The 23,318-nt window shown below is 40.1% G+C and overlaps 1 protein-coding gene and 1 long non-coding RNA gene across 15 annotated transcripts in view; one reads left to right on the top strand and one right to left on the bottom strand.

Annotated features, from left to right (window-relative positions):
* LOC123593849 overlaps nucleotides 1-21,877 on the bottom strand; it is a 29,444-nt gene extending 7,567 nt beyond the window's left edge. Inside the window, exons 1-2 of the long non-coding RNA XR_006710561.1 lie at nucleotides 20,115-21,877; nucleotides 18,506-18,633 (exon numbers count right to left, since the gene is read on the bottom strand). This is a non-coding gene — a long non-coding RNA (uncharacterized LOC123593849). The remainder of the gene's footprint in view (nucleotides 1-18,505; nucleotides 18,634-20,114) is intronic.
* DENND1A (DENN domain containing 1A) overlaps nucleotides 1-23,318 on the top strand; it is a 512,085-nt gene that overhangs the window by 145,450 nt on the left and 343,317 nt on the right. For 11 of the 14 annotated variants that reach the window (XM_045470408.1, XM_045470416.1, XM_045470409.1 and 8 more), the window contains exons 4-5: nucleotides 10,614-10,663; nucleotides 22,367-22,486. In XM_045470408.1, coding sequence (XP_045326364.1) covers nucleotides 10,614-10,663; nucleotides 22,367-22,486 — 170 coding nt within the window. The remainder of the gene's footprint in view (nucleotides 1-10,613; nucleotides 10,664-22,366; nucleotides 22,487-23,318) is intronic. The other 3 variants (XM_045470412.1, XM_045470411.1, XM_045470410.1) reach the window with 1 other exon arrangement.

The following is a 23,318-nucleotide window of genomic DNA, read 5'->3' as shown; positions in this document are numbered from 1 at the left end:
AAAAGAAATGTCCAAAAGGCAGTTGGAATAGAGCCTGGTGCTAGATGTAGTCTAGGAAGTGAAGATTTGAATCGGACTCTTTTACAAAGCAACGATAATTGGAATTAAAGTGTAAATAGACTATGAATGGAGGAGAGTGCAGAGTTAGAAGAAAGAAGATAATATCCTGGAAAACACACTTAAGGGGAAGAAGTTGAAAGAAGGGCCAGAAATTAAGTAGTGAGAAGGCCCTGGTACATTCTACATCTAATAGCACGTTGGGTCCGTAACATGTTGTTCGCATGAGTGGCGAGTAAAGCGCTAGAAAAGACTTTTCTTTTAATACTGCTTTTTGTGATACTGTAAACAAAATAATTCTCAAATTGAAGAGCTGTCCGTGATCCAGAGAACATCAGTCTATCTGTTAAGAAAACCCTGAACCTTACCTGTAGTAATAGTGAACTGTTAATTTAAGAAGTTGTTTCTCTGAGAGGTTTGTGCCAAAAAACAGTTGTGAATTTTGAATAGTGAAATATGGTTGGTTTGTAATTCTTTGTTTTTTTATTTTTGACAATTTTTTCAAGTTTATTTTGTTTAGAGAGAGAGCATGAGCAGGGGAGGGCAGAGAGAGAGAGAGAGAGAAAGAGAGAGATTCAGAAGCAGAGCTTGATGTGGAGCTTAAACCCATGAACCATGAGATCATGACCTGAGATGAAACCAAGAGTCGGACACTTAAGTGATTGAGCCACCCAGGTGCCCCTGTTTCTGTTTCTGTATTTTAAATAATTTTCTAAAAAGAGAGCATGTTGGAATGCAGTAGATATTTGGCCATTTAGCAATATCCATGTGTGAATTGTTGGCTCACCATAGAGCCAATACGATTGGCATGGCCATTTGACCTTTCAGAAATTTCTGGATTGGGGGCTGGCACACTACAGCCACCTGGCCAAGTACTGCCTCGGGATGGCTCTTATGTGTGTCCTTTGAGCTAAGGTGGTTTTTACTTTTATGAAGAGGTTTTTTTTTTTTTTTAATTTTTAATTTAATTTTTATTTTAGAGAGTGCAAGGCAGGGAGAGAGGCAGAGGGAAAGAGAGAATCTTGAGCAGACTCCAAGCTCAGCATGGAGCCCGATGTGGGGCTCAGTCTCATGACTGAGATTGTGACTGGAGCCTAATTCAAGAGTCAGTCACTCAACCGACTGATCCACCCCAGGTGCTCCTATGAAGAGTTATTAAAAAAAAAAAAAAAAAAAAAAAGCCCTAGAAGAATCTTTGATGGAGTCCATAAATGTCCTGCAAAGCCTTCAAATATTTACTATCTGGCCCTTTAGAGAAAAAGTTTGCCAACTCCTTCTTTACTTGGTAAGTTGTAAGTGAAATGAACCAAAAATTCCTTAGGAAAACCTCAAACTGATGATTGTTGTTCCAGAATGTCTTGCATGTCATAAACCTTTTCTTTTAAATAGTGACTTAGCTGTTGAATTACGAGAACATGTTTTCGTTGGTCAATCAATCAACACTTGACTGATGGATAACTGCCTTGTGTGACTTGATAGTGTGGTCAGAGGGTGGAGGCTTTCAAGATTGTATGGTATCTTCTAGAATTGATCTGAAAAGTGTTTAAATCTATTCAGATACTGTTGTTGTGTTTACAGTTTATCCCAGCCTCAGGTAAACACTGGCATCCACATGTTAGAGCAAGATACGTAAAGTAAAATAAAACATATATGTGGAATTATTTTCTTTGTTTACATTTTGCTGGCCCTCTGAAGAGCTGTCTCTAGCTTCAAAAGAAAGAAATCCTTGAGTATTAGATTTTGGAGAATTATTTAAATTGCATACATTTTTTTATTTCAATACTGTTTCATATCACCTGCCTTCTGTCTGTATAGTGGGATGTCATTGATCTGTTCTGAGTATAAATTTCCTCAGTTCTCGAGTCCTCCTGATACCATTTTATTAGGATCTGCAAGTTGTGGGAAATAAAAGTTGATTTGAAACCGTTCTGTAATTGGAGATGACTGTTCAGTGACGCTCTGTCTAATCAATTGCTAAATAATTCTCTCTCAAAAGCAGATTTGATATTTACATTTTGATCTTCATAGTCTGTTCCCAGTGTTTGTTGATGGCGTCTGACATCTCCTGCCACTGGATAAATAAAGCCTATTATTTCCTTTTCAACGTTTTAAGCGATTACTCTCATACAAGAGCTGAGAAGCAGAAGGTTAGATATATTATCAAACTATGATCCTGCCTATCCAAAGAATCTGGGAACCTTGATTAATATGCCTTGTTAACTGATGATTTCAGTTCCATACTGGTAGTGCTAGAATAATTTGTATAAACCAAGCAGTACAGATTCCTTATTTTAGCACTAAGACTTACAAAGGCTTCTTTTAGCAGCCTTTAATTTTGTACTTATGTATGTGACATAGCCTGTGGCTGTGATAGCTACTGTGAATCTCCAGTTGTTTGGGGATGAAAGGAGGAGGCAGCTGGAAACTCGGTAGCTACATCTAGCTGTCTACCTAGAGAAGGCCTTGATTTCAAGTTTATCTAAACAAGCTCGACTAATCCCAACTATCTAGGGGGATCCACTGTCAAAACAAGCAGCGTGGCCCTGAGGCAAACACAGCTATACAGAAATGAAGGCTGGGGCTTCCAATACTCCGATGACTGCATACTGGAGGCTTTTTTTCCCCCCTGAAAGAGGGTAAGAGAGGTAGAATTTGCATAATGCCTTTTCATTGGAAACTTTTGGAAAGCTGACAGACCTCCAGCTTATAGATCTGCAGCCACAATACAGAGTCTATAGGAGAATCCTTGAATGACCTAACCATATTGAAAGAAAATATAAAAGCGTCCAAGTATAGCCAAGTGAGAGAGGGAAAGAGGCTGATGCATTGTCTAACATCTGCTGTACTTCTCGTTAGTTTTGTTCTTTGCTATTCTGTGTGGACTTTGGAGAAGCCTAAGACAGCCTAACACGAATCCTATAATCTTCCTTCTGAATATTTATGTAGTGTGCCAGCTTCTAAGCTGTCCTTTGCGTTTCCCTACTTCCCCCTCATTTTCATGCTCTCAAATGAGGCCAACATTTCAAAAGCTAAATAAATGTTTGTGAATGTTTATAAAAGATTTGCATAAATTTGTCCTTGTCTGACAGAGATCACTTTTTTCTTATGCCAGTTCTGAAAAAAATTTTTTTAAGGTTTTGGTGCTTGTCTGGACAACAAAGTCCTGCATCCCAGAACAATGATTGCTGATTAAGTGGGTATGCAATTGTGACTGAATAGGCTTTCAAGATACTGGGTAAAAAGGCCTATCATCTGAAGGCCGAATCATAGCATTTAGAAAATGTTATCAGAAGTACACATTTAAATCTATTTTTTTGGTACCGTGTCATTAGGTAAGACAAAGAGTGCTTACAAGTTTAAAAGTATAACTGCCCACCGGTTTTAACAATTCTTCTGTATACATTTTAATAATCAGAATGTTTCAGTAACTCAGAATATCACTGGTCTTTCCTACGGTTGGACACATTTAAAAATAATTTTTAGACCTGGAGGCACTCTTTGGAAACTGTAAGTCTACCAGTTGTGCGTGTTTAACACGGTTACTGGGGTGGTGATCAGAGGAAATCGGGCACTCTCTCAAGACATCTGAATGCACAATCATACCTTGAGAAAATATAAACTACACGAAATATGTGTTAGGGCTTAATTATAGGACACACACACACACACACACACACACACACACGCACACACAGCCCAGACACTTGTGCCGCCGACGTGTTTTGCTGAATTCATTTATCTTTTAAAATTAGAATAGATTTTGTGGGGTGGCAGGGGATGTTGTGGGTAGAGGTGCTAATTCAGTTCAGAGATATTCAAAGATTGGCAGGAGAGAGAGGTAACAGCCAGTTCTGTTAGTCCTTTGGTTGTATTGGTTTAGAGGCTTAAGTTGTCATTAAGGCACAAACTAGAGCCACTTCTCTGACACAGTTTTTATCACATCTGCTAGGCTTGTGTCCCAAGAGGAGACGTGGAGAGCAGTGAATTCAGCATGGGCCCATTATCGACTGCTTTTTCGTGTGTTGTAAAAGGAGTGAGACCTCAGGGAGGCTTGGAGCCTCCTCCCGTGTAATGTCCAAGTCAGATTTGAAGGACTGGTGGCAGGAAAGCTTTGGCCTTTGGGTGTGAATTCTTAGAAATAGAGGCACAATTAAGTTTAAAAAATTCAAGGACTTTGAGCTTGATAATGAAAGATTTTTTTTTTCTAGACTAATGTGAGCAGAAAAGTTGCCCATCTGTGCACATTTTTGTGTGCATTTAAAATATTTAAAAGCTGACAGCTTTTAATATGCTTACAAAATACTATTTCTATCAGTGCTCTTTTTTTTTTTTTTTTTTAATAGCATCTTCCTGAGGGCCAGTTACTTCTTCAGTGAAATCACGTTTGCAGTTTTACTGTTGGGACTCTATTCCTTTGGTAGGTGTTGACTTGTATTCCCTCCTCGCCCATTTTCCCCATTCTTTCTTCCTTTCAGGTATATTGATAACATAAATGTTCAGATGACAGGACTTAAAATGTTTAAGGAAATGAAACAAGGCAAAATATTTTATAGTAATAATGTTAGGGCCAACCAGTGCCACCAAATGCTAACTGTAAGAGATTCTAACCAAATCATTTGTCCATCTTCTAAGTATTTGAAACAAGTGTCAAGAAGTTTATTGGTGTTTAATACTGACCTTAAAAATACAGCTCTCTCATTTTCACCTCTCTGCTATAAGCTTTTACGTTAATTAAATGAAATGTTAGAACAGAGGATTTTACATAACACTGTAATTTGGGAACGACTTTAAGTAATTTTTTTGAAGAAAAAGAGGGATAGAAAGAGAAATTTTGTTAGTTTTTTTTTTTTTTTTTTTAAATAAGATCCAGTATTTTTTCTTTTGGACTTCACTTCCTAAAGCTCTGTACTTAAAAGTAGTTCTAGAAGAGAGGTGGCTTTTCTGCTGTTGTTAGCATTCCACCGATGTACTTACTATCCATGATAATTTAGATATAAAATTTATATGATACATGTTACAGAATATAATGAATTTCTGTACTCTTTTGTAATTTTATCTTTGAATGACAACAGCGAATGTGTATATTAGGTATTGCACAAATTAGCATGATAACATAGGTAGAACTCAAAATTAACATTTATATTTAAAAAAAGAGTAAGGTAGGAGTAAACATTGAAATATACCAAAGAAAGGAAGCAGATTCTGTAGCATTGGAGCAGCACTGTTAGAAATTTGACCTGGCTTTTATGTTTAGGTTGAAAGGCCTTTCTATAAAATCCCTTATGCAAAGATTTTTCTCACTGAATAACATTTTTTTAAAGTTTGGTTGTAAGTATAATATGGATCTTGGATTTAATTTGACATTTACAGAGAAAGAAAAAAAATTGTATTTCCTCTTTTCATATTTAGAAATTTCTGATCAACATTCTTGAACTTGGTGCTAATTAGGCCTCTAAAAACTTGTTACCATTCTGCTTTACCCTTCTCAGTCGTATGCATTAAAACCTCTGGTAGCTTTTACTTGGAGTCCCTGGTTTTAACCTGAAATGGTTTAAAATAGAAATTTTGTTAGCTTTTTGCGTGTTTGGATTTTGTGTGTGTTCTGTTTTTAACTTTCAACTTGAGTTTTAAGATCATCAATCAAAGGCTTTTCTTTCAAGTCAGTGCCACTCATCTCAATTGCAGGACTTGGACGGTCAGCATTTCCCTCATGCTATTAAAAACAAAAAATTAAACATTGAAATAGAGTATTTTAGGAATTTAAGCTCCACTGATCTTTTCATCACAGTCTACATTTTGAAATGAACAAATAAATTGGATATAAAAAAACTCAGGAAACGTTCTCCCACTCTGTTTCCCTGTCTGTCCCTCCTTAACTCTTTTTGGACAAAGGTAAATTATCGACCGCTGTATGAGCTTTCAGCAAGCTACAAGAGGGGCTGATTATAGCTCTCCGTGTTTTAAAATATACATTCATTTACTCAAGCTGTCTGCTTCCTTTATTTGAATGTTTGCCTGCACACATTTCCTTTTTCCTTTTGAACTATTGAAAATGTGTCTCATCTCCCAGCATTCTATAACCCCAGTGGACATTATAGTCCGCCTGCACTTTTGTCTTTCAGATGGCATTTATTTGTGGGGTGTGTATGTCTGTGTCTGACTGTCGGTGGTTTTCATCTGCTGAATACAACTAATTTTTGTTTATGGGTTTCAGTGAAGCAATGAAAACAAAGTATTGACATCCAAATTGATGGCCGTTGCAGGATCTTGTACATCTCCCCACCCACACCCCAAATTCAGAGTGAACTGGTTAGCCTCATTATTCATAATCTCAGTTGACTGCATCAAATGTAGTGTTCGAAGTTTTGCTTCCAGATAGAATTCTATGATGAATAATATTATAAATTAAAAACTTTACCGTTTTTTTTTTTTTACATTTATTTATTTTTGAGAGACAGAGACAGAGCATGAGCAGGGGAGGGGCAGAGAGAGCGGGGGAGACACAGAACCCGAAGCAGGCTCCAGGCTCTGAGCTGTCAGCACAGAGCCCAGCGCGGGGCTCGAACCCACGAACCGTGAGATCATGACCTGAGCCGAAGTCGGACGCTTAACCGACTGAGCCACCCAGGCGCCCCGTAAACTTTACCAGGTTTTTAAGAGCACATCTCAGTTTCAGCGAAAATTCAGTTTACTTTATCCAGATTGGAGCAAGTCCCCTCGATGGGCCTTCTCACCAGATGAGAATTCACACTGGGGGAAACGAATCCAAAGGAGACTGACGTGAATCTCGAGTTCTTTTCTGATTTCCATTTGCAAGTGAATCCAGTGTTAGGTGTGTTGATTTCGTGTTTGGTTCATACTCTGAGGCTTGGTATCTCCTTGTGGGCAGAGCTTTGTAGCTGTTGTTTCTCTCCTATACTGTGCAATCTGCTGTTTGATATATGCATAACTGAAGGTTTGTGCAACTGTCTGTCCTCCATGCATCTCCCCACCCCCTCTGCTCTGCTTTCCTCCCACATGAAGTATCGTTGATTTTGTTAGGAAGAAAAGCCCTTTTAGAAATCGCCTATTTCATAAATTGTCTGGTGACACAAGGGGTTGAATGCTGCATTCTTGTCTCATTTATTTTGAAAACTTTGCTACTGAACTCACCTTAATCAATGAGCTCGGTGTTGTCTCCAATAAGTTATGTGTTGGATATATTGATTGGGAAGGATTTTAGAAAACCCGTCTGGGGTTTATAATGTCAGCAGTGTTTTGATTATGAAAAGAGTTGGAACCTGGGGACGTGGAACCAGGTGGCGAATGTCCTAAAGCCAGCGGTGACATGGTGGACTGGTTCTCTCCTGGGAACTAGTTCATGCCCTGCACTTTAACTGTGGTGACTGGCTACTATAGATGCACTTTTTTTGCTCATTAAAATGTTAAGAAATCAAACTGTACATAAAAAGATTTGTGAAAATATAAACTTGGGAATTGATCTGGAGAGCTGGCACGATTTTCCCCACCCCCTGCCTTAGCAATGAGGTCATTTACATTTCATCAGCCGTACTACATCTTGAAGATCTGATTTATGTGGCAGTAGTTGAGGTTGTACTGAGGCTGGTTGTCTGAAAGAGCTTGTGTAGGCGAGAGAAAAAGGGGAGAAAACGGAAGATTACCATTTACAAAGAAAGTTCCCCAGCCAAAGACACAGAGAGGGCAAAAAGGGATTGCTAACTGCCTAGTGACTTTGGCCAGTAGAGTTAACATTGAAAGACACTCTGCCATAAATATAATGCTCAAAATATATTTATATCAGGGTTTTGAAGTCCCCTCTATTAGGGAGTGGTACTTTTCCTATCCAGGTAATTGTGTTTTTTCCTTTGGAAAAGGATGATACGGTAGTTAGATGTGTATATATAGGGAAAAATCGGTATTAAGAAAATTGGTCTATTTCAGCAGTTTTTACATATAAGATACATTGCTTGTTTCCCCCTTCCCAAACTAAGACGTAGATTTTTCAGTTCTGATTGAGATAATGTGTGAATATGCCTAACACAGAGTAGATGCTCATTTTTGTTTTCTCCTCTGACAGCACACCACTGTCTTGTTTGACTTAAATTGGAATATCAAGCTCTTGTAATATCACAAACATGAAGAAACATATTGTAATGCACAAACATGTGCCTACATTTGCCTATATTCCCTTCCCTCCTCCCCTTCTCCTGCCCTATTGCTTAATTAGACTTATCACTGCTTTCTTGGGTAAAAGGAAAGCTCTTGGGAGGTGGGTTATACCCAGCCCACATTGGGTATTTTGATATTTGTTCTAATATTATCTGACAGACAAGTTCACGGTTGGTTATTACTCTTGACATTAGAAAGTGGTAAGTAGTTTCTATATTGTAGTGGGTAATAAGTTGGGCATATTAGATTCCTTTGACTCTGCTGTAGAGCACAATGCTTCCTCGGAGCCATGGGGGTCCTTTCTTTCAAAAATCTTGAGGCCTTTTGGCAGCTCCACTCCAGCATAGAGTAGAGAAGCACTTCTGCACCTGTCACTTCTGAGGGGAGAGGATAACTGTCTTTGTAGCTGATGTTGGCAGTGAGTGAGCACCGGGTACTGAGTTTTAAAGGATGCTCAGTACATATACTGAAGTCAGGAGATGCTTTGTGGTCTCTGGAACTTGATGGGAAAGGAATTTGCAAGGATTTCTTTTTTGCATGTAAATCATAAGAGTTTTGTATACGTGGGTTAGAGTATGTTTTAGAATTAAGACCGCAGACGTTGAATGTTTTCTGTGACCGTTTTCCCAATATTTGCCTGATACTGACATTATGCACTAAGAAATGGCTCATTTTTTCTGATTCTCAATTAGCTTTTGCAATTCATTTAAACATGACTGGTTTTAAAACAATATGTATGGACTTCTGAATGCCACATTATGGAATTAACTGATGTGTCAGTGATGCCTCATAGAACATGCTGAAGTATTCTTATCCACTCTTTTTCATTTTTTAGTTTCCTCTGCCTTCACTCTTTCATGACATGCCTTAACAGTACTGCGATATACACAGTAGCAGTCCAAGATGATATTAAAAAATAGGATATGCTCAATTGAATTATGTAGGCGGAACATGCCTGGCAGAGCAAGTCAGTGTGCTTTCTGCTTCATTGAGTGGGTTATTAGATTGATGTGGTTTATTTCTTAAATGATAGAACTGGTTTTAAAAATAAATGAAGCGAGAAGCATCAATTCAGTTAGCATTGATAATTCATTATTATTGGTTAGAAAAGTGCTACATTTGTAAACTGATCTATAATTTATCACTTGGATTAGGATTTGCAATGGGCAGGTTTGTTTTAATTTGAACCAGCTTCTCAATGGCCGAACAATGTGTTCTTCATTTTGTCTTGAGGTTGGGATTTTAAATAGTTAAAGAGCAAATCAAACGCATGAGAGGAATACTTTTTTAAAATTTATAACGTTGGTCTGTGAACTTATGATAAGCACCAACTGTGGGCTGTCCAAGTCTGCAGTTAAATTAAGTCAAGCTAGAGAAAATTTTATGAAGGAAGTAATAATTAATTACTTGTATATGTGTTTAGCTATGTGTATATATGCCATATATGTGGAAATGTGTCTCTTGGGAAAAGACAGACACACACACACACACACACACACACACGCGCGCGCGCGCGCACATACACACACACACACAGTGTATTGTATCTTATGTAGTGGTGGTCTTAATGTCAGAAGCCTCTCCTTTATGAATCTTCGCAATGTTGCTCTGCTTTTTATTCCCTTTTTGTACACTTCCCCTAAATATTATGTTTGGTTTTATGTACACGTTTGTAAAAAGGTATCTAATCTGGTAGTTTGCTTCGGATTTTCACAAATTACAAGCAGGTAAGTGTGCCCATCTATAATGACATTTAACTGAAAACAGTGCATACTTAAAATTGCTGGTGTTGTGATTACAAAATAAATCTATGCCAGAGATGGCAGCTTCTTTATAAAGTAAGTAAATGAAGTTTTAAACTCTAAAAAATGTAGTTGACAGTGTTCAGGGACAATTACCGTCAAGTTGGCTTTCTCTTCTGCTTGCGATTTGGCCTATTGATGTAGGGAAGCGTTGTCTAATCCCGGCCCCCTCTGTTCCTAGGTAACAGGCAAAAACGGTGCCAGCAACAGCGGCCCTGCCAGGCCAAACCCATGTGGCTCGGTGTTATTCACTCTGATCCATATGGTCAGGCTGGAGATGGTCCCTGGAGGGGTGTTAACACTCAGCAACCCAACCGCCTCCCTCCCTTCAGAGCTTTCCTGCACGGCTCCTGCTGCTCGCCCATGTGTGATTCTTGATTAATTTTTCATTTTTAATGAAGTTTGATCATGTTTATTATTTCTCATGATTGACTGCCTGTACTCCTCCCATGTAATTGATAAAGCCCATATTTCTTCATCTGTCTCCTCTTTCTTTAGGGTAAAGTTGCTAGATTGTGTGCCGTGGTTAATGCTAGATTTATTGGTCCCATTAGATGTATAAATTATCTCTCTTTCTCTCCACAGGAAGTTCTACAGACTTTGACCAAGTTTTGTTTCCCCTTCTATGTGGACAGGTAGTGTCAGATTTTCAAACTTTACTAGAAAAAAAAGTGTCAATAAACCTGCTATGGAAAATAAAAACCACACCATTCTTAACATTCTGTCTGTTTAACCAAGATTTAAAACATCTATGTTTGAAGGAGAGTTGCAATATTCTCCTTTCCTGGGGATTTTATTGACACTATCAAAAAGTTTAAAGCTTAGAGCTTTGCATTGGTCAGTCTGTGAGATGTTTTTCACACGGCATTAAATTTTTGATTTTGGTTATCAGTCTCAAACCATGATTAAGAATGGTTGGTATTTATTCCAATGCTATTTAATTTTACTTAAATATGAATATATTTAACTTAAGCAAGCAATGTTGCATTATTCCATGGCCTTATGAATATTATATAGACTTTGTTTTTCCTTGATTCAACTTAAAATTTAAATGGTCACAGGCCTATCTTGTTTAAAGGTGTTCAGCTATTTAAAAGACATGTTGTTAAATAGCATCTTGCGTTTTAGGTGGCTAAGAATGGCATCTATGGGCAAATAAGCATTTTCTATAGCTTTCTAGACTAAAAACATACAAAACCATCTGAATATTACCTTAGATTTTGCATTTTGGTAAGCTGTTGGAAAGGTATCGATATAAGAACTCCAAGATAATTAAAATAGTCCGAGGGTTAAGAAAAAAAAAAACATTAGTTAATGGTATCAATTTTGGAAGAACTTTTTTTTTTAACTGTATAACAACTATACTTGACTAACAATATTAATAAAGTGTCGAAGCAGTCTTCTTAATCTTATTTTCAAGAAATGTCTCCTGTGTGTTTCATTACAGCTTAAGCATTATTTTTGCAACCTACATTATGCCTTAAAAAGCCCACTTTTAGTGACAGGGCTTTTAGAAAATATCATTATAAGTAATAGCTGCCATAATGTGTTCTAAGGAAACTATACAATGGCCCATCTTCAGGAAGGTTCTGTCTTGTATTTTAGTGTGCCCAAACCAGGCAGGTCTGAAGGGTTTTGGTGGTTTAGAGAGCACGTGGGGAGTGTGCTGTTTGGTCTTCTCTACACTTGGTAGGAGGGGCGTTCCGCTTTGTTTGGCAGCAACCTGAAAATGGTGTGAGATGAGAATTGGTAGCCAAAGGAGTTTAAAAGAGTATTAAAAGGAAAAAGAGTACTAAAAAGCAGCACTGGAATGTTGCCAACTACTTATAATCACTATTTTCCCTGGTTCTAACATGTTATTTTTAAGCCAATCAGCCATTGTAGTATTTCCAGACTTGGGCCTTTTTAAATCCTGGTACCCATGTTGTTTTAGCAGTGGATTCATGCTCAAAACAGAATAGCCTTAGTTTTAAGAGGGTCAGTCTTTGTAATGAGAGTCCTCTTGTCTCTCCTTTATCCTGTTCCTTCTTAAAATAGCAAGGAGGTAGGGTTTTCTTGAGAGACATTTAATGCAAACTTCACATTTATATGTATGAATTAGCGATGCATGAAATTTCCTTCAGTCGCCTATAAAATGTATTACAAATTATGGCAAGGGCATATTTATATAAATTAATAAAGCTGAGGTGTTTTTATTTAAGTTTTTTTTTATTTTGTTTTTTAAGTTTTTAAAGTTTTTCTTTTTTTTTTCTTTTTTTTTAAGTAATTTCTACACCCAACATGGGGCTTGAACTCATGACCCTGAGATCAAGAGTTGCACGCTTTGGTGACTGAACCAGCCAGGCCTGGAGCCCTAAAGCTGAAATGTTTTAAAATGTGGTTAGGAATCTAACAAAGAAAAATGAGAGAGCACGTTTTTACATGACTTCTTGTAGTGGTGATCAGTTTGGCAGAGGTATTCCTTAACTGACTTTAAAATCGAACTTTGGAAGAAATGCACAATGTGATTAGATCCAGCCTAGTACACCCCTCTTTTCCTCTCATGGCAACCACACCCCTCTACTTACCTACCTGTCTGGGTGATTACATTCTTGAAAGAAAGCAGAGTCTTTAAATAGTTCTAAAGGTTTTTTGTTTTGGTCACCAATCCCCTGATACCTTTTTTTCTGTTGTTAGAAAAATTTTTTTCTTCTAAAATGCTTCTCTTTAGATCACTCTCCCCTAATCAGGTTTCTCATATTTTTAAACAGAATGATTTGGGACAGACCTGTCCCTTTATGGATCTGCTTTAACCCTTGCCTTGTATAATGGATCTTCTTTTTTTAATGTTTGTTTATTTATTTTGAAAGAGAGAGAGAGAGAGAGAGAGAGAAAGCATGAGTGGGGGAGGGGCAGAGAGAGGGAGAGAAAGAATCCCAAGTAGGCTCCACACTGTCAGCCCAGAGCCCAATGCAGGCTCAGTCTCATGAACTGTTAGATCATGGCCTGAGCCAAAATGAAGAGTTGGACGTTCAGTCGACTGAGCCACCCACGTGCCCCTATAATGGTTCTTTCTTACATTTCATTATGTTCCACACCCTGTAAGTGTTGATAACTTTTATTGATAAAAAAAAAAAAAACTCACCTCACTTTATTTTGGGGACTGTATTTTTTTCTCTTCTTTTTCCCCACTTGTAACCTTTGCATACTTTAATGCCGAAGAGATAATAATGATGGAGTTTACTTACAATAAACACAAAGGTTTTAATGTTACTATTTTTTTTCATTACTTTGCAGTTGGCCCTGTCGAATGGATATGCCCAGATTCTGAGGCCCACAACCCCCCCACCCCCAATGTATTTATGATATCGTTTGCTTTAGAAAATATGTCAGCATGAGCGATGAGTAATGCCCTAGGTGATTACGTTCAAAAAAGAAAGCTTCCTAATCTTTTTAGTATTTGTACTTTTCTACCCCAAGGAACAGTAATACAACTTTCCGACACTTCTAGTCTATATCAAGAGTGGGACTGTCACAGTCATCATCAAATCACCCGTTAACATTGACATCTTACTGTCTCTTGTGTTGTTTTAAGATTTTTCTTTCTGAAACTAGGACTTATGAAAAATAATAATGCCAGTGGCTCTTCAAAAGAAAGTGCTTTCTCATGTGTTACCTCACTTTATCCTCCTATCCTAAGAGATGAGAACGGGTGCTATTATCCTCATTTGAACAAACTCTAAGCTGCAGAGAAATTAGGATTTGCCCACAGCCCCCTTAGGCTGCTGGCACAACGTAGATGTCCATCTCCCAAATGAATACATTTTTCTAGAACATTGTTGTGGGAGCATCAGTCACCAAACAGAGCAGAAAGGAAGGAAATTTGTATTTGAGCCCTTAATGGACTCTAGTCAGCGTGCTGGACACGTCCACGCTGGTACTTCATTTGTTTCTTCTAAAGGATGGATGATGGTGGTATCTCTTTTACAAAAGAGCAAAGGAAGTTTCCAAATGTGTAGCCCTCTGTCGGGCGGCACGGAAATGGTATTGGACTTGGGGTCCCGCCCACCATGTGTTTCTCAGTGTAGTTCAGGAAGTATTACAAGCACGCATTAAAGAGTATCTCTCCAAATGGACAGTGAGGTTAGAGAAGACTGAGATGGTCAGAGAAAACTTCTCACGGTGGGGGAGACGTGGGTTGAGTCTGCAAGGACAGTAAGAAGGGGGTAAGTGGAAGGGAGAGCCTCCCTCCCCATCTGTGCTGAAGAGCAAAGCAGAGGAGAAACCACGAGTGAGCCTAGAGCTTGCTCAGCCAGAGCAGATGGAGCCTGTTGGGGAGAGGGTGACGTGTACCGTGATAGCTTGGGCTCTGGCTACAGGAGGCCTTGAAAGTGTGTGGGAGCAAGATGAAATTCATCTGGTTCAGACGTCCCATTTTACAGAAGGGAAACCAGGATTTGTAGAGGTGAAATGATTTGCTTATGGTCACAACGAAGTAATCACAGCTGGGAAAGAAACACATACTCTTACTCCTAGTGCAGAGTTATTTCCACCCTATGCTGTACTTGAGGCTCTTGGTGGAAAGGAGTCTTGACGTGACCTGTTGAATGGCTCAGTCGGTTAAACGTTGGGCTTCGGCTCAGGTCATGATCTTGAGGTTCGTGAGTTCGAGCCCCATGTCAGGCTCTGTGCTGACAGCTCAGAGCCTGGAGCCTGTTTCGGATTCTGTGTCTCCCCCTCTCTCTCTCTCAAAAATAAACATTAAAAAAATTTTTTTTTAAAAAAAAAGGGAAGAGAAAAGATTTATGTGCCATTTCATACCGTGGTGCTACTTGCTTGCCCTTGGTAGCTGGCAACCTGCTTCAATCGGAGCACTCAGGAGACTCGCTGGAGGATGGAAAAGCTCTTCCTTCCTTCCAGGTTTGTGCTTCTTCTCTTTCAGAACCCAGCAAGTCAGCTACCGTTCGATTGCCCTATAAATCATCCTGTACCCCAGTACACACAGATGACATGAGCACAGGATGAAATGACATGATCTTTTAAGGGTCAAGGGAAGGTGCAGTTTGTTGGTTTAGGATGTAACCAGGGATGCAGATGGGATTCACACGCTGTTTGCTGTTTTGTTATGTATCTGTTATGTGCCAGGCAGTGTGCTGTGTTCCCCTGCACTAAAGGTTTACACATTTGACAGCTTACCATCACCATAATGCCAAATATGAGGAAACGGGCTCAGAGAGCTTCAAAACCTTGCCCGAGGTCCCACTCCTAGTAAGTGGTAGAACAGCTCTCAGAACCCACATTTATCTGACTTCCAATTCCACCTTACCTTTTCTCTATCACACCACCTCCATTAGATCCATCACGCCAGAAATAAAGTAACCAGGGGCACCTGGGTGGCTCAGTCGGTTAAGTGTCTGACTCTTGGTTTTGGCTCAGGTCACAATCTTACAGTTTGTGGATTCGAGCTCCGCATCAGACTCTCTGCTGACAGCATGGAGCCTGCTTGGGATACTGTCTCCCTCTTTTTCTGCCCCTCCCCTGTGTGCACGCGTGCACGCGTCCTCTCTCTGTCTCTCAAAAATAAACATTACAAAAATTAAAAAGAAATAAAGAAATACCAAAACAAAAAAAATCAAAGTTTCTTTCAAAGCAATGTATATTTGTTGTAGAAAAGCAGAAAATTCTAATAACGGAAGAGGACGAAACCTAAGGCAGAAAATGAAACTAATGTGCATGATTAGTGTGTCAGTCTCTGCCTGCCCAGACCTTGGCCCTTATTCTGCGTCTATACATTCATCATATTCTGCTTTGTGAAACCAGATTCGTTTGGCCCACTTTCATCCCTGTCTGTCGTCTTTGGTTGTGTCCCGTGACTTTTCTTACCAAGGTCATCGGCAACCTCTGTTTTGTTCCTCGCGCCTTGTGGTCACTGTCCACGGCATTTGACAACAGTGAAGCAGCAGGGCTTTAGTGGGCAGATCATTGGGGGTAGCAACCTGGAGGACCTAGGTTTTATTTTTTGTTCTGCCACTGACTTGGTCCCTGATGTGTGGCAAGTGACGTTTCCCCTAAGGGCCTTAGTTTTCTTCATGGGTAAAATGAGGGGACTGGATTAGATCTCTCCTGTTCCTTCTGGTTTTGATACTCTTTTGATTTTCCAGTTTAGGATTCAGTTTTGCTTTGTCAGGTTCATGTAGGCGAAGGAGTGGAGATATGTCTCTAAATCATCTGGTGAGTTTCTCGAGCAGATAGGTATTGCCCTGTATCTGGCAGTGTGTAACCTACTCTAGGTCCCCAGACATTTTGGGTCCATGCCATTCTTGCCACTTGGATCTTTGAGCTTGGAATGTGAGAAACTTGAGTCTTAGGCAGATGAAAGGTTTATGGAAGGAAGCTTTGAGGCTCATGTAACTTAAGGTTGAGATGTGGTAGTATGATAAAACTTGATCCCTGCCCGATGTCCTGTATGCACAGAAGGAAAGGAAAAGCAGCACTACGGGGGCCCTGCAGTGGTGCTTGACAGGTAATTGTTAGTGAGCCATATTAAATTGAGGATGACAGAATGTTAGGTTCCATGTCTCGAATTTTATAATTTCATAACGATTATTTTCACTTTGTATCTACTACATGCTAGTTACTTTGCATACGTTGTTTCTACTCCCCAAAACCACTCTGCAAAGTATTTTCATTTTGTAGATGAGGGTCAGAGAGGTACAAACTTGCCTGCCCTCCCAGAGCTAATGACCAGCATATCTGGGATTCGAATCCAAAGGCCTGTTTCTTCCCGCTCCTGTGTCATGAATCTCTGCCTCTGTTGAATCATCACGAGCAGCTTAAAAACCAGTTCTGCTATTTCTCTATCCTCTTGTTCCCGTTCATTGTCCTTCTTGGAAGAGTTAGCTACACACTCCAGCTTACCCCTCAGCCCTCTTCAGTCTTTCTTCTGCCTCTGTCATTCACCTCGAGCTTTTCTTATCAAGGGCATCTGCAACCTGTATATCGCTCACTTCAGTTTTTCTGTCCCATCTTGATTCATGGGTACAGTTGACCATTCCTTCCTGCCTGTTCTCCACTTTTCCTTTGATGGTCTTTTATCTATGGGTAATCTCGTCCTGATCCTCTTTTGTTTGTCTGAATGCTCTCGCTAAGTGACCTTGTATTTTACTGTGACATTAAATACATCTGGGTGTAGACAACACCAATTTATAGCTCCAACCCAAACCTTCCCTCTGATTTCCTAGGTAGTATGTTCAACCACCTACTTGACATTTCTATCTCAGGGTTTCTCAGACTTTCCATATCCTGAATGGAACTCTTAGCTCTCCCCCCAAACTGGTGTTTTGTATCATGAAAGAATAATTTGCTGTCTTTTTACTCTCCGTACATCTGCAAGCCTGTCATTATGCACACCAGCTGGCTGTAATTTGGAACTCTCCACCCGGACCCCACCTTCACTCTTCCCACCATGAGTTAAGCCTCTACCTTGTCTCACCTGGACTAGTCCAGTAGCCTCCTGATTATTTTCTCTGCCTCTACTTCTGCCTTCTCCTAAACTATTCTCCATGTAACATTTACAATTGGATTAGACTGTTATTCCTGTGATGAAAACCTGTCAGTGGCTTTCCATCACCTTTACAAAAAAAAAAAAAAAAAAAAAAAAAAAAATCCCAAATTTTTACCATGACCGATGAGGCTTTCTGTATGATCTGGCTTTTGCTTTTATCTAGCAACTTCCTATCATGCCACTTTCCCTTTAGCTCCTGTATCTTAGCTGCACTGGTGTCCTTTGAGATCCTTGAACATGCCTAGCTCTTTCCCACCTGAGAATCTTTGCCCTGCTCATTCCTCTGCCTGAAACACCCAGTCCCCTGTTTCTGAAGTCGTTGCTCCAGCTCGTCCTTTGTCATCTTTGAGAAGCTGTCTCTAACCTCCTTGTCTGAATAGGGCTTTGCCTTTTCTTGCATTTTCTTGCATTTATGAAACCAAAAACACTGGTACAAGCTGTATGCCTTGTGGTACACTTGTTTATTCCTTTCCAGCTAGCTGGAAATCTCTGTAGCAGGACAGATGGTGAGCACTTTTTACGGGATAGTAGTCTAGTAGTTGCTCATGCAAGATGGACAGCTAAACTGAAAGTGAGATAATACGGAAAATCCCATCTCTCCCTGGAAGGTTGAAATCACCCTGTCTGTTGACATGCTTCCTGTCATTTATATCCTGAACCTGTAAATAACTTCGAGATTAAGCAAAATGCTGCTGGAGGAGCCTTGAATGGTTCACAGGCATTTCCAAGTCAGCCTGAATGTTAACATCTGGTTTGAATATTCGTTGCTTTTCTCCCTTGTTTTCCATATTCATCTAGGCTTGGGAAGTGCAGTGAAGGGTGGTGTTGGCCCTGGTCTCCTGGGCTTATTTCTGGAAATACTCAAATTTGGTTTCCCTTGCTCAGTGGGCAGTGGGTCTGTTTGAGAAGACAACTATCTGGATCCCTCACATACCTGAGTTCCTTCAGTAGAGTTGAACGCTGGAGGTGAGGGAAGGGTTTCATCGTGTTTAGTGGAGGCTGGCAGGATGGAGAGGGCTTTGAAGCAGAATGGGGCTTGGAATTTCGTTTTAGTCCTGATACCTTGAGAAAACAAAACCAACAAAACAAAAAGACCATGTGCCTCAGTTTTCCCCATCTTATAAAGCAAGAGACTCGAGCCAGATGGTTTCTGCAGTTCCTCCCCGTTTTAATCATTGTGAAATCTCTGATCCCTGTTAAAAAGTTCTGGATTCTGATACTGGAGGTAGACACAAACCCTGCAGCGTCTAACGAAGCAGACCCTTTCCCCAAAGTCATTTTTATGGAGAAAGAGTGAACACTCTCCCAGAGTACAGCAGCAAGCAGAGAGGGAATGACAAGATTCCTCAGAGATTGAGAACCCTTCAACTTAACCTCTGAGCACCCTTGCCTAACTTTTAGTTTATTGCAGATTGTCCAAGGAGAAGAGATTTGAGAATTTGCTGCTTTAGGACCCCTTTTGCTCGTTTAAGTGGCTTGTACTTTATTGGTGTTTAAACTTTTTTTTTTTATCTTTTTTTTTATTTTTTTATTTTTTTTATTTTATTTATTTATTTTTTCAACGTTTATTTATTTTTGGGACAGAGAGAGACAGAGCATGAACGGGGGAGGGACAGAGAGAGAGGGAGACACAGAATCGGAAACAGGCTCCAGGCTCTGAGCCATCAGCCCAGAGCCCGACGCGGGGCTCGAACTCACGGACCGCGAGATCGTGACCTGGCTGAAGTCGGACGCTTAACCGACTGCGCCACCCAGGCGCCCCTTCTTTTTTTTATTTTTGAGAGAGAGTGCGCACGATTGGGGGGAGGGGCGGCGAGAGGGAGACACAGAATCCGAAGCAGAATCTGAGCTATGAGCACAGAGCCTGATGAAGGGCTCAAACCCACAAACCACGAGATCATGACCTGAGCTGAAGCTGGATGCCTAACTGAATGAGCTACTACTACCCAGGCGCCCCTACCCTGTTAGGATTTAAAAACGGTGAATCAACTGAGAATAACAAATGTTGTCTCCTAAGCTGTGTCCCTTTACTCGTTTACGTTACTGTAAGCATGAGCAGCTCCCTTGGTCTCCCAAAGGACTGTCCTTTACTGAAAAGATGCAGCTGAGAAGAGAGAAAGGCAGGCTTCCTTTCTCCACTCACAAGGATTACAAAAATGAGTCCGTCAGGAAGATGCTGAGCAAATGCATGATTTTAATATGAATTTTTGTTTTCCTTCCGACGGTAACTTGACAGCTTGGGTCTCTCTTATTAATTGTTTTTATTATGGACTGGCCTTTATGGTAAATGCTTACCTCACTTATTCCCAAAACCTCCTTTGGGTTGAGCAGTGGTCTCTCATTGTTATTCCAGGTAAAGAAACTGAGGTGCTTAGAGGTTAAGTAACTTGCTAAATGAAGGCCCCGTTAGCAAGTGATTGAGTTGGGATTTGAACCAAGTAAATGAGTAATGAATCTTTCTTTGAGCCTAGGATGTCGCTAAAAGCATTTTCAGCATTTTTAATGGTGGTGAAAAGATAAATAGGGAAATTAATGACACTCACTTCACAAACCAAGTTGTGTTCATTCTGTGTCCTTTTCCTAAGGATCCCGGGTGTTTTCTTTTCATTCAGTCCTATCAATACCCTTTCCTTCTCAGATGCCTCATTTTAAACATTCTAGAAGTGAAATCACACCCTGAGTTAAAATAATGAACAGTCATATTTTATATGACCACATAATAGTATGTCACAAAAGCATGACCTTATTTGTAATTTAGAAATCATTGTGACCTGTTGCTTTAAATATTTTAATAATTCAAGTTTTTTTCTCCTCCCCCCAGTGAGGCCCACTTTTCTCCCCAATCACTTTAATTATGTGAGCTAGAATCCTGTTTCTCACACATCTTCAGTTCTCAACCTTGTTAAAATTAATCATATAATCCCCCTTTAAAACATAGTATTAAATCACCATAGTAACACAGTATCCAAGCTTTATTGATAAAACATAACAGCCATAGGAAGGTAGAGTTTGGTGTCCCCTGGACAGCTCTATAACTTTTATAGAAATGTGTTCCTTCTCCTGGCTTGTGTAAGGTGGAGGGTAGCATTACTTACACCTGTTTTATTACACGTTGCTTTTAAATTGCCACCTTGTTTTCGCTCACCTTCCTAGTTAAGAAGGGAGAGTGGAACACTTTCTTTTCTTTCTGAATTATTTTCTTGTACTCTGTAACCACCCTCTAGGGGATGGAATTGTTTCCTTAAACATAACCAGGTAGGGTCCATTGACCTTGTTGTACTGGGATACCTTGAAAGTCTCTTTCATTTTAATTTTCTTGTGTGGTTTGTATAAGGAAGTGTTAGAAATGAAGGCTATCCATATTTGAAAAATTAACTACGTATCCTATTCCAAAGACTCAGTAAATCTGTCTGCCTTTGGAAGGGGCTTGGTGAATGATTTTTCATTTCTGCTGGCAACTTATAAAGTAAATTACAGGTGAGAGCATTGATTTGAATATTTATCAATTTATTTTGTAAAATACAATATATGTAAAATACAATGTAAGTTAGTGAGTTAGTTTAATAATTCAATGTCAAATTCTAAAATATTATGGTAGCATAGATTTGTGTATTAGAATTTGGAATATTTAAGTTTTTAAAAAGGAATCCAAGCTAAGTGGTAAACTGATTTTAAAAAGGGGGTTTTAAAAACATTTTGCAAACACCAGAAACATTTCTAGATTAATCTGATTAGTAACATGCTTTTTAATCTCTTGAAACATATTTCCTATTTTATGTTTTATGCGTGGCTTGCTGATTTTTGTGTCGATGCAGGAATTTTTGGCTTTTTTTCTTTACTGTTTGTCTTTAAAGCCTGTTTCCATTTCTTAGCACCTTGCATTGTTAAGACATTTGGTATTTCTGTCCTGTAACATGCATGTTCCTCCCGAACCCCAATGTTGTGAAAGATACAAGAATTCAGGACAGTAGTAACTAACCTTGCCCTCTTGAATTCCACCTCCTCCCCTTGGAAGCTCTGTGAGCATGATTCGCTTACATGCCTATTCCGTCCTGTAGTTGCCTTTCCTGTAAAATGGGAACATCATCTAAATTCCAGGGTTGTTTGGAGAGTAAATGAGATGGAATATATCAAGTGTCCAGCTTGGTGACTGGCACACAGTAGACGCTCAAGTTCTGTTGCCATTTTGTTTTCTGAACTAGAGGAATGGTCAGGTGAACATCGTTAACAGCAAGCTGGCAGGGTAGGCTTTGGCGTCACAAAGGCCTAGGTTTAAAACCCAGCTTTTTGCAGCTAACCAGCTGGCACCTTAGGCAGTGCTGCCCTAGGCTGTTGCCTTGTCTATAAAATGAGGTTAATAGAATGCTCCTTTCAGGATTCGGTGGAATGATTAACAGGGCTACCTGCCTGAACTCAATCTGTGGAGGGCATGGGAGCTCCAATGAGGTGATGAGGCGGTCACTATGTATAAAATGAGGTTAATAGGATGTATCTTCAGGATTTGATGAGATGATTAACAGGGCTACCTGCCTGAACTCCATAAATGGACGGTTTGGTAGCTACTTTGGTAGTGAGGTGGTCACTAGAATGGGCTGCTTGCGGTCTTTTTTGTTTGTTTGTTTGTTTTTTACTAGCTCACAATCTGTTCCCTTCAAGTGTGTAAATTTTGAGTTCATTTGTAAAGAGTTTCACTGAGAAAGGAAATGTTACAGGTTCAACGACTTGTCGTGATTAGATACTTTATCAAGAAACTCACTGCACATTCGTTTTTCCCTTTGTTCTGTCTTTGCCGCAGCCTCACAGTTAGCCAAGTTGGCCAGAACTTCACGTTCGTGCTCACTGACATTGACAGCAAACAGAGATTCGGGTTCTGCCGCTTATCTTCAGGGGCGAAGAGCTGCTTCTGTATCTTAAGGTAAGGGAGAGTGGCTTTGGCTCTTGGCTACTTCCGTGAAACAATGTCAGCCTCCACGTTGTTCCTCTGCAATTAAATTTTCCAGCTGTTCTCCTTATTTTCCTATCTGTTTCCCACAAGTCACTGCATTCGGGGAGATGGACTCCACAGCGTTGTTCTTGCACTCTAAGTTCTGCAGATAATTGTATTTATTTATTTGCATCACGTCCCTTGGGTGGGAAAGGGATCATGGCTTCTGTGGAGTTTGTGGAAGCTGGGGAGTCAGCATGGCTTCGGTTTGTCCTGCTGTTATCTGGAGCTGTCAGAAATTCGCCTGTTAGGCTTTCCCTTGGACATTTTGTGTATGTAAGATTATTAATAAAGTATGTGTCTGCAGCTCAGGACGTCTTGCAGACACTGATTGTGTCCTCCTCAAAGTAACACCCTTGCCCTCTCTGGGTCAGTGAGGGAGTAACTGTTTCCCCAACTGGGCTACTTCTCTAGAGGTTTGAAAAAAGTATGGGATCCTGGAAGAAGGCTTCCTTAGGTCTTCCAAACCCCTTTGTACACCAGAGCCACACTTGGCCTAATGCTCTGTTTCCTCCTGCCAGAGGGCCAAGGTGTGTTCCGAGGAGGCGAGGAGGGGGAGGATGTGTGGAAATCCGATTTTGGAGCTGCTGGCTCTGTGGGCTCCTGCTGGGCGCCTCCTAAGGGGGAAGTAAAGGCATCCCACACACTCTCCTCTCCATCTGCCTCGGTTAAGTAGGTGTCAGAGGGGCCTGCCTCCTGTCTCTCTCTGCTCGTGTGGAGCAGCCCCGGGCAGGACAGCAGGGAGGCGCCCCTGACAAAACCC

Source organism: Leopardus geoffroyi, chromosome D4 (genome assembly GCF_018350155.1).
Source record: "Leopardus geoffroyi isolate Oge1 chromosome D4, O.geoffroyi_Oge1_pat1.0, whole genome shotgun sequence".
NCBI lineage: Eukaryota > Metazoa > Chordata > Mammalia > Carnivora > Felidae > Leopardus > Leopardus geoffroyi.
The sequence above is the reverse complement of the archived record's forward strand: the minus strand, read 5'-3'. Positions and strand labels throughout refer to the sequence as shown.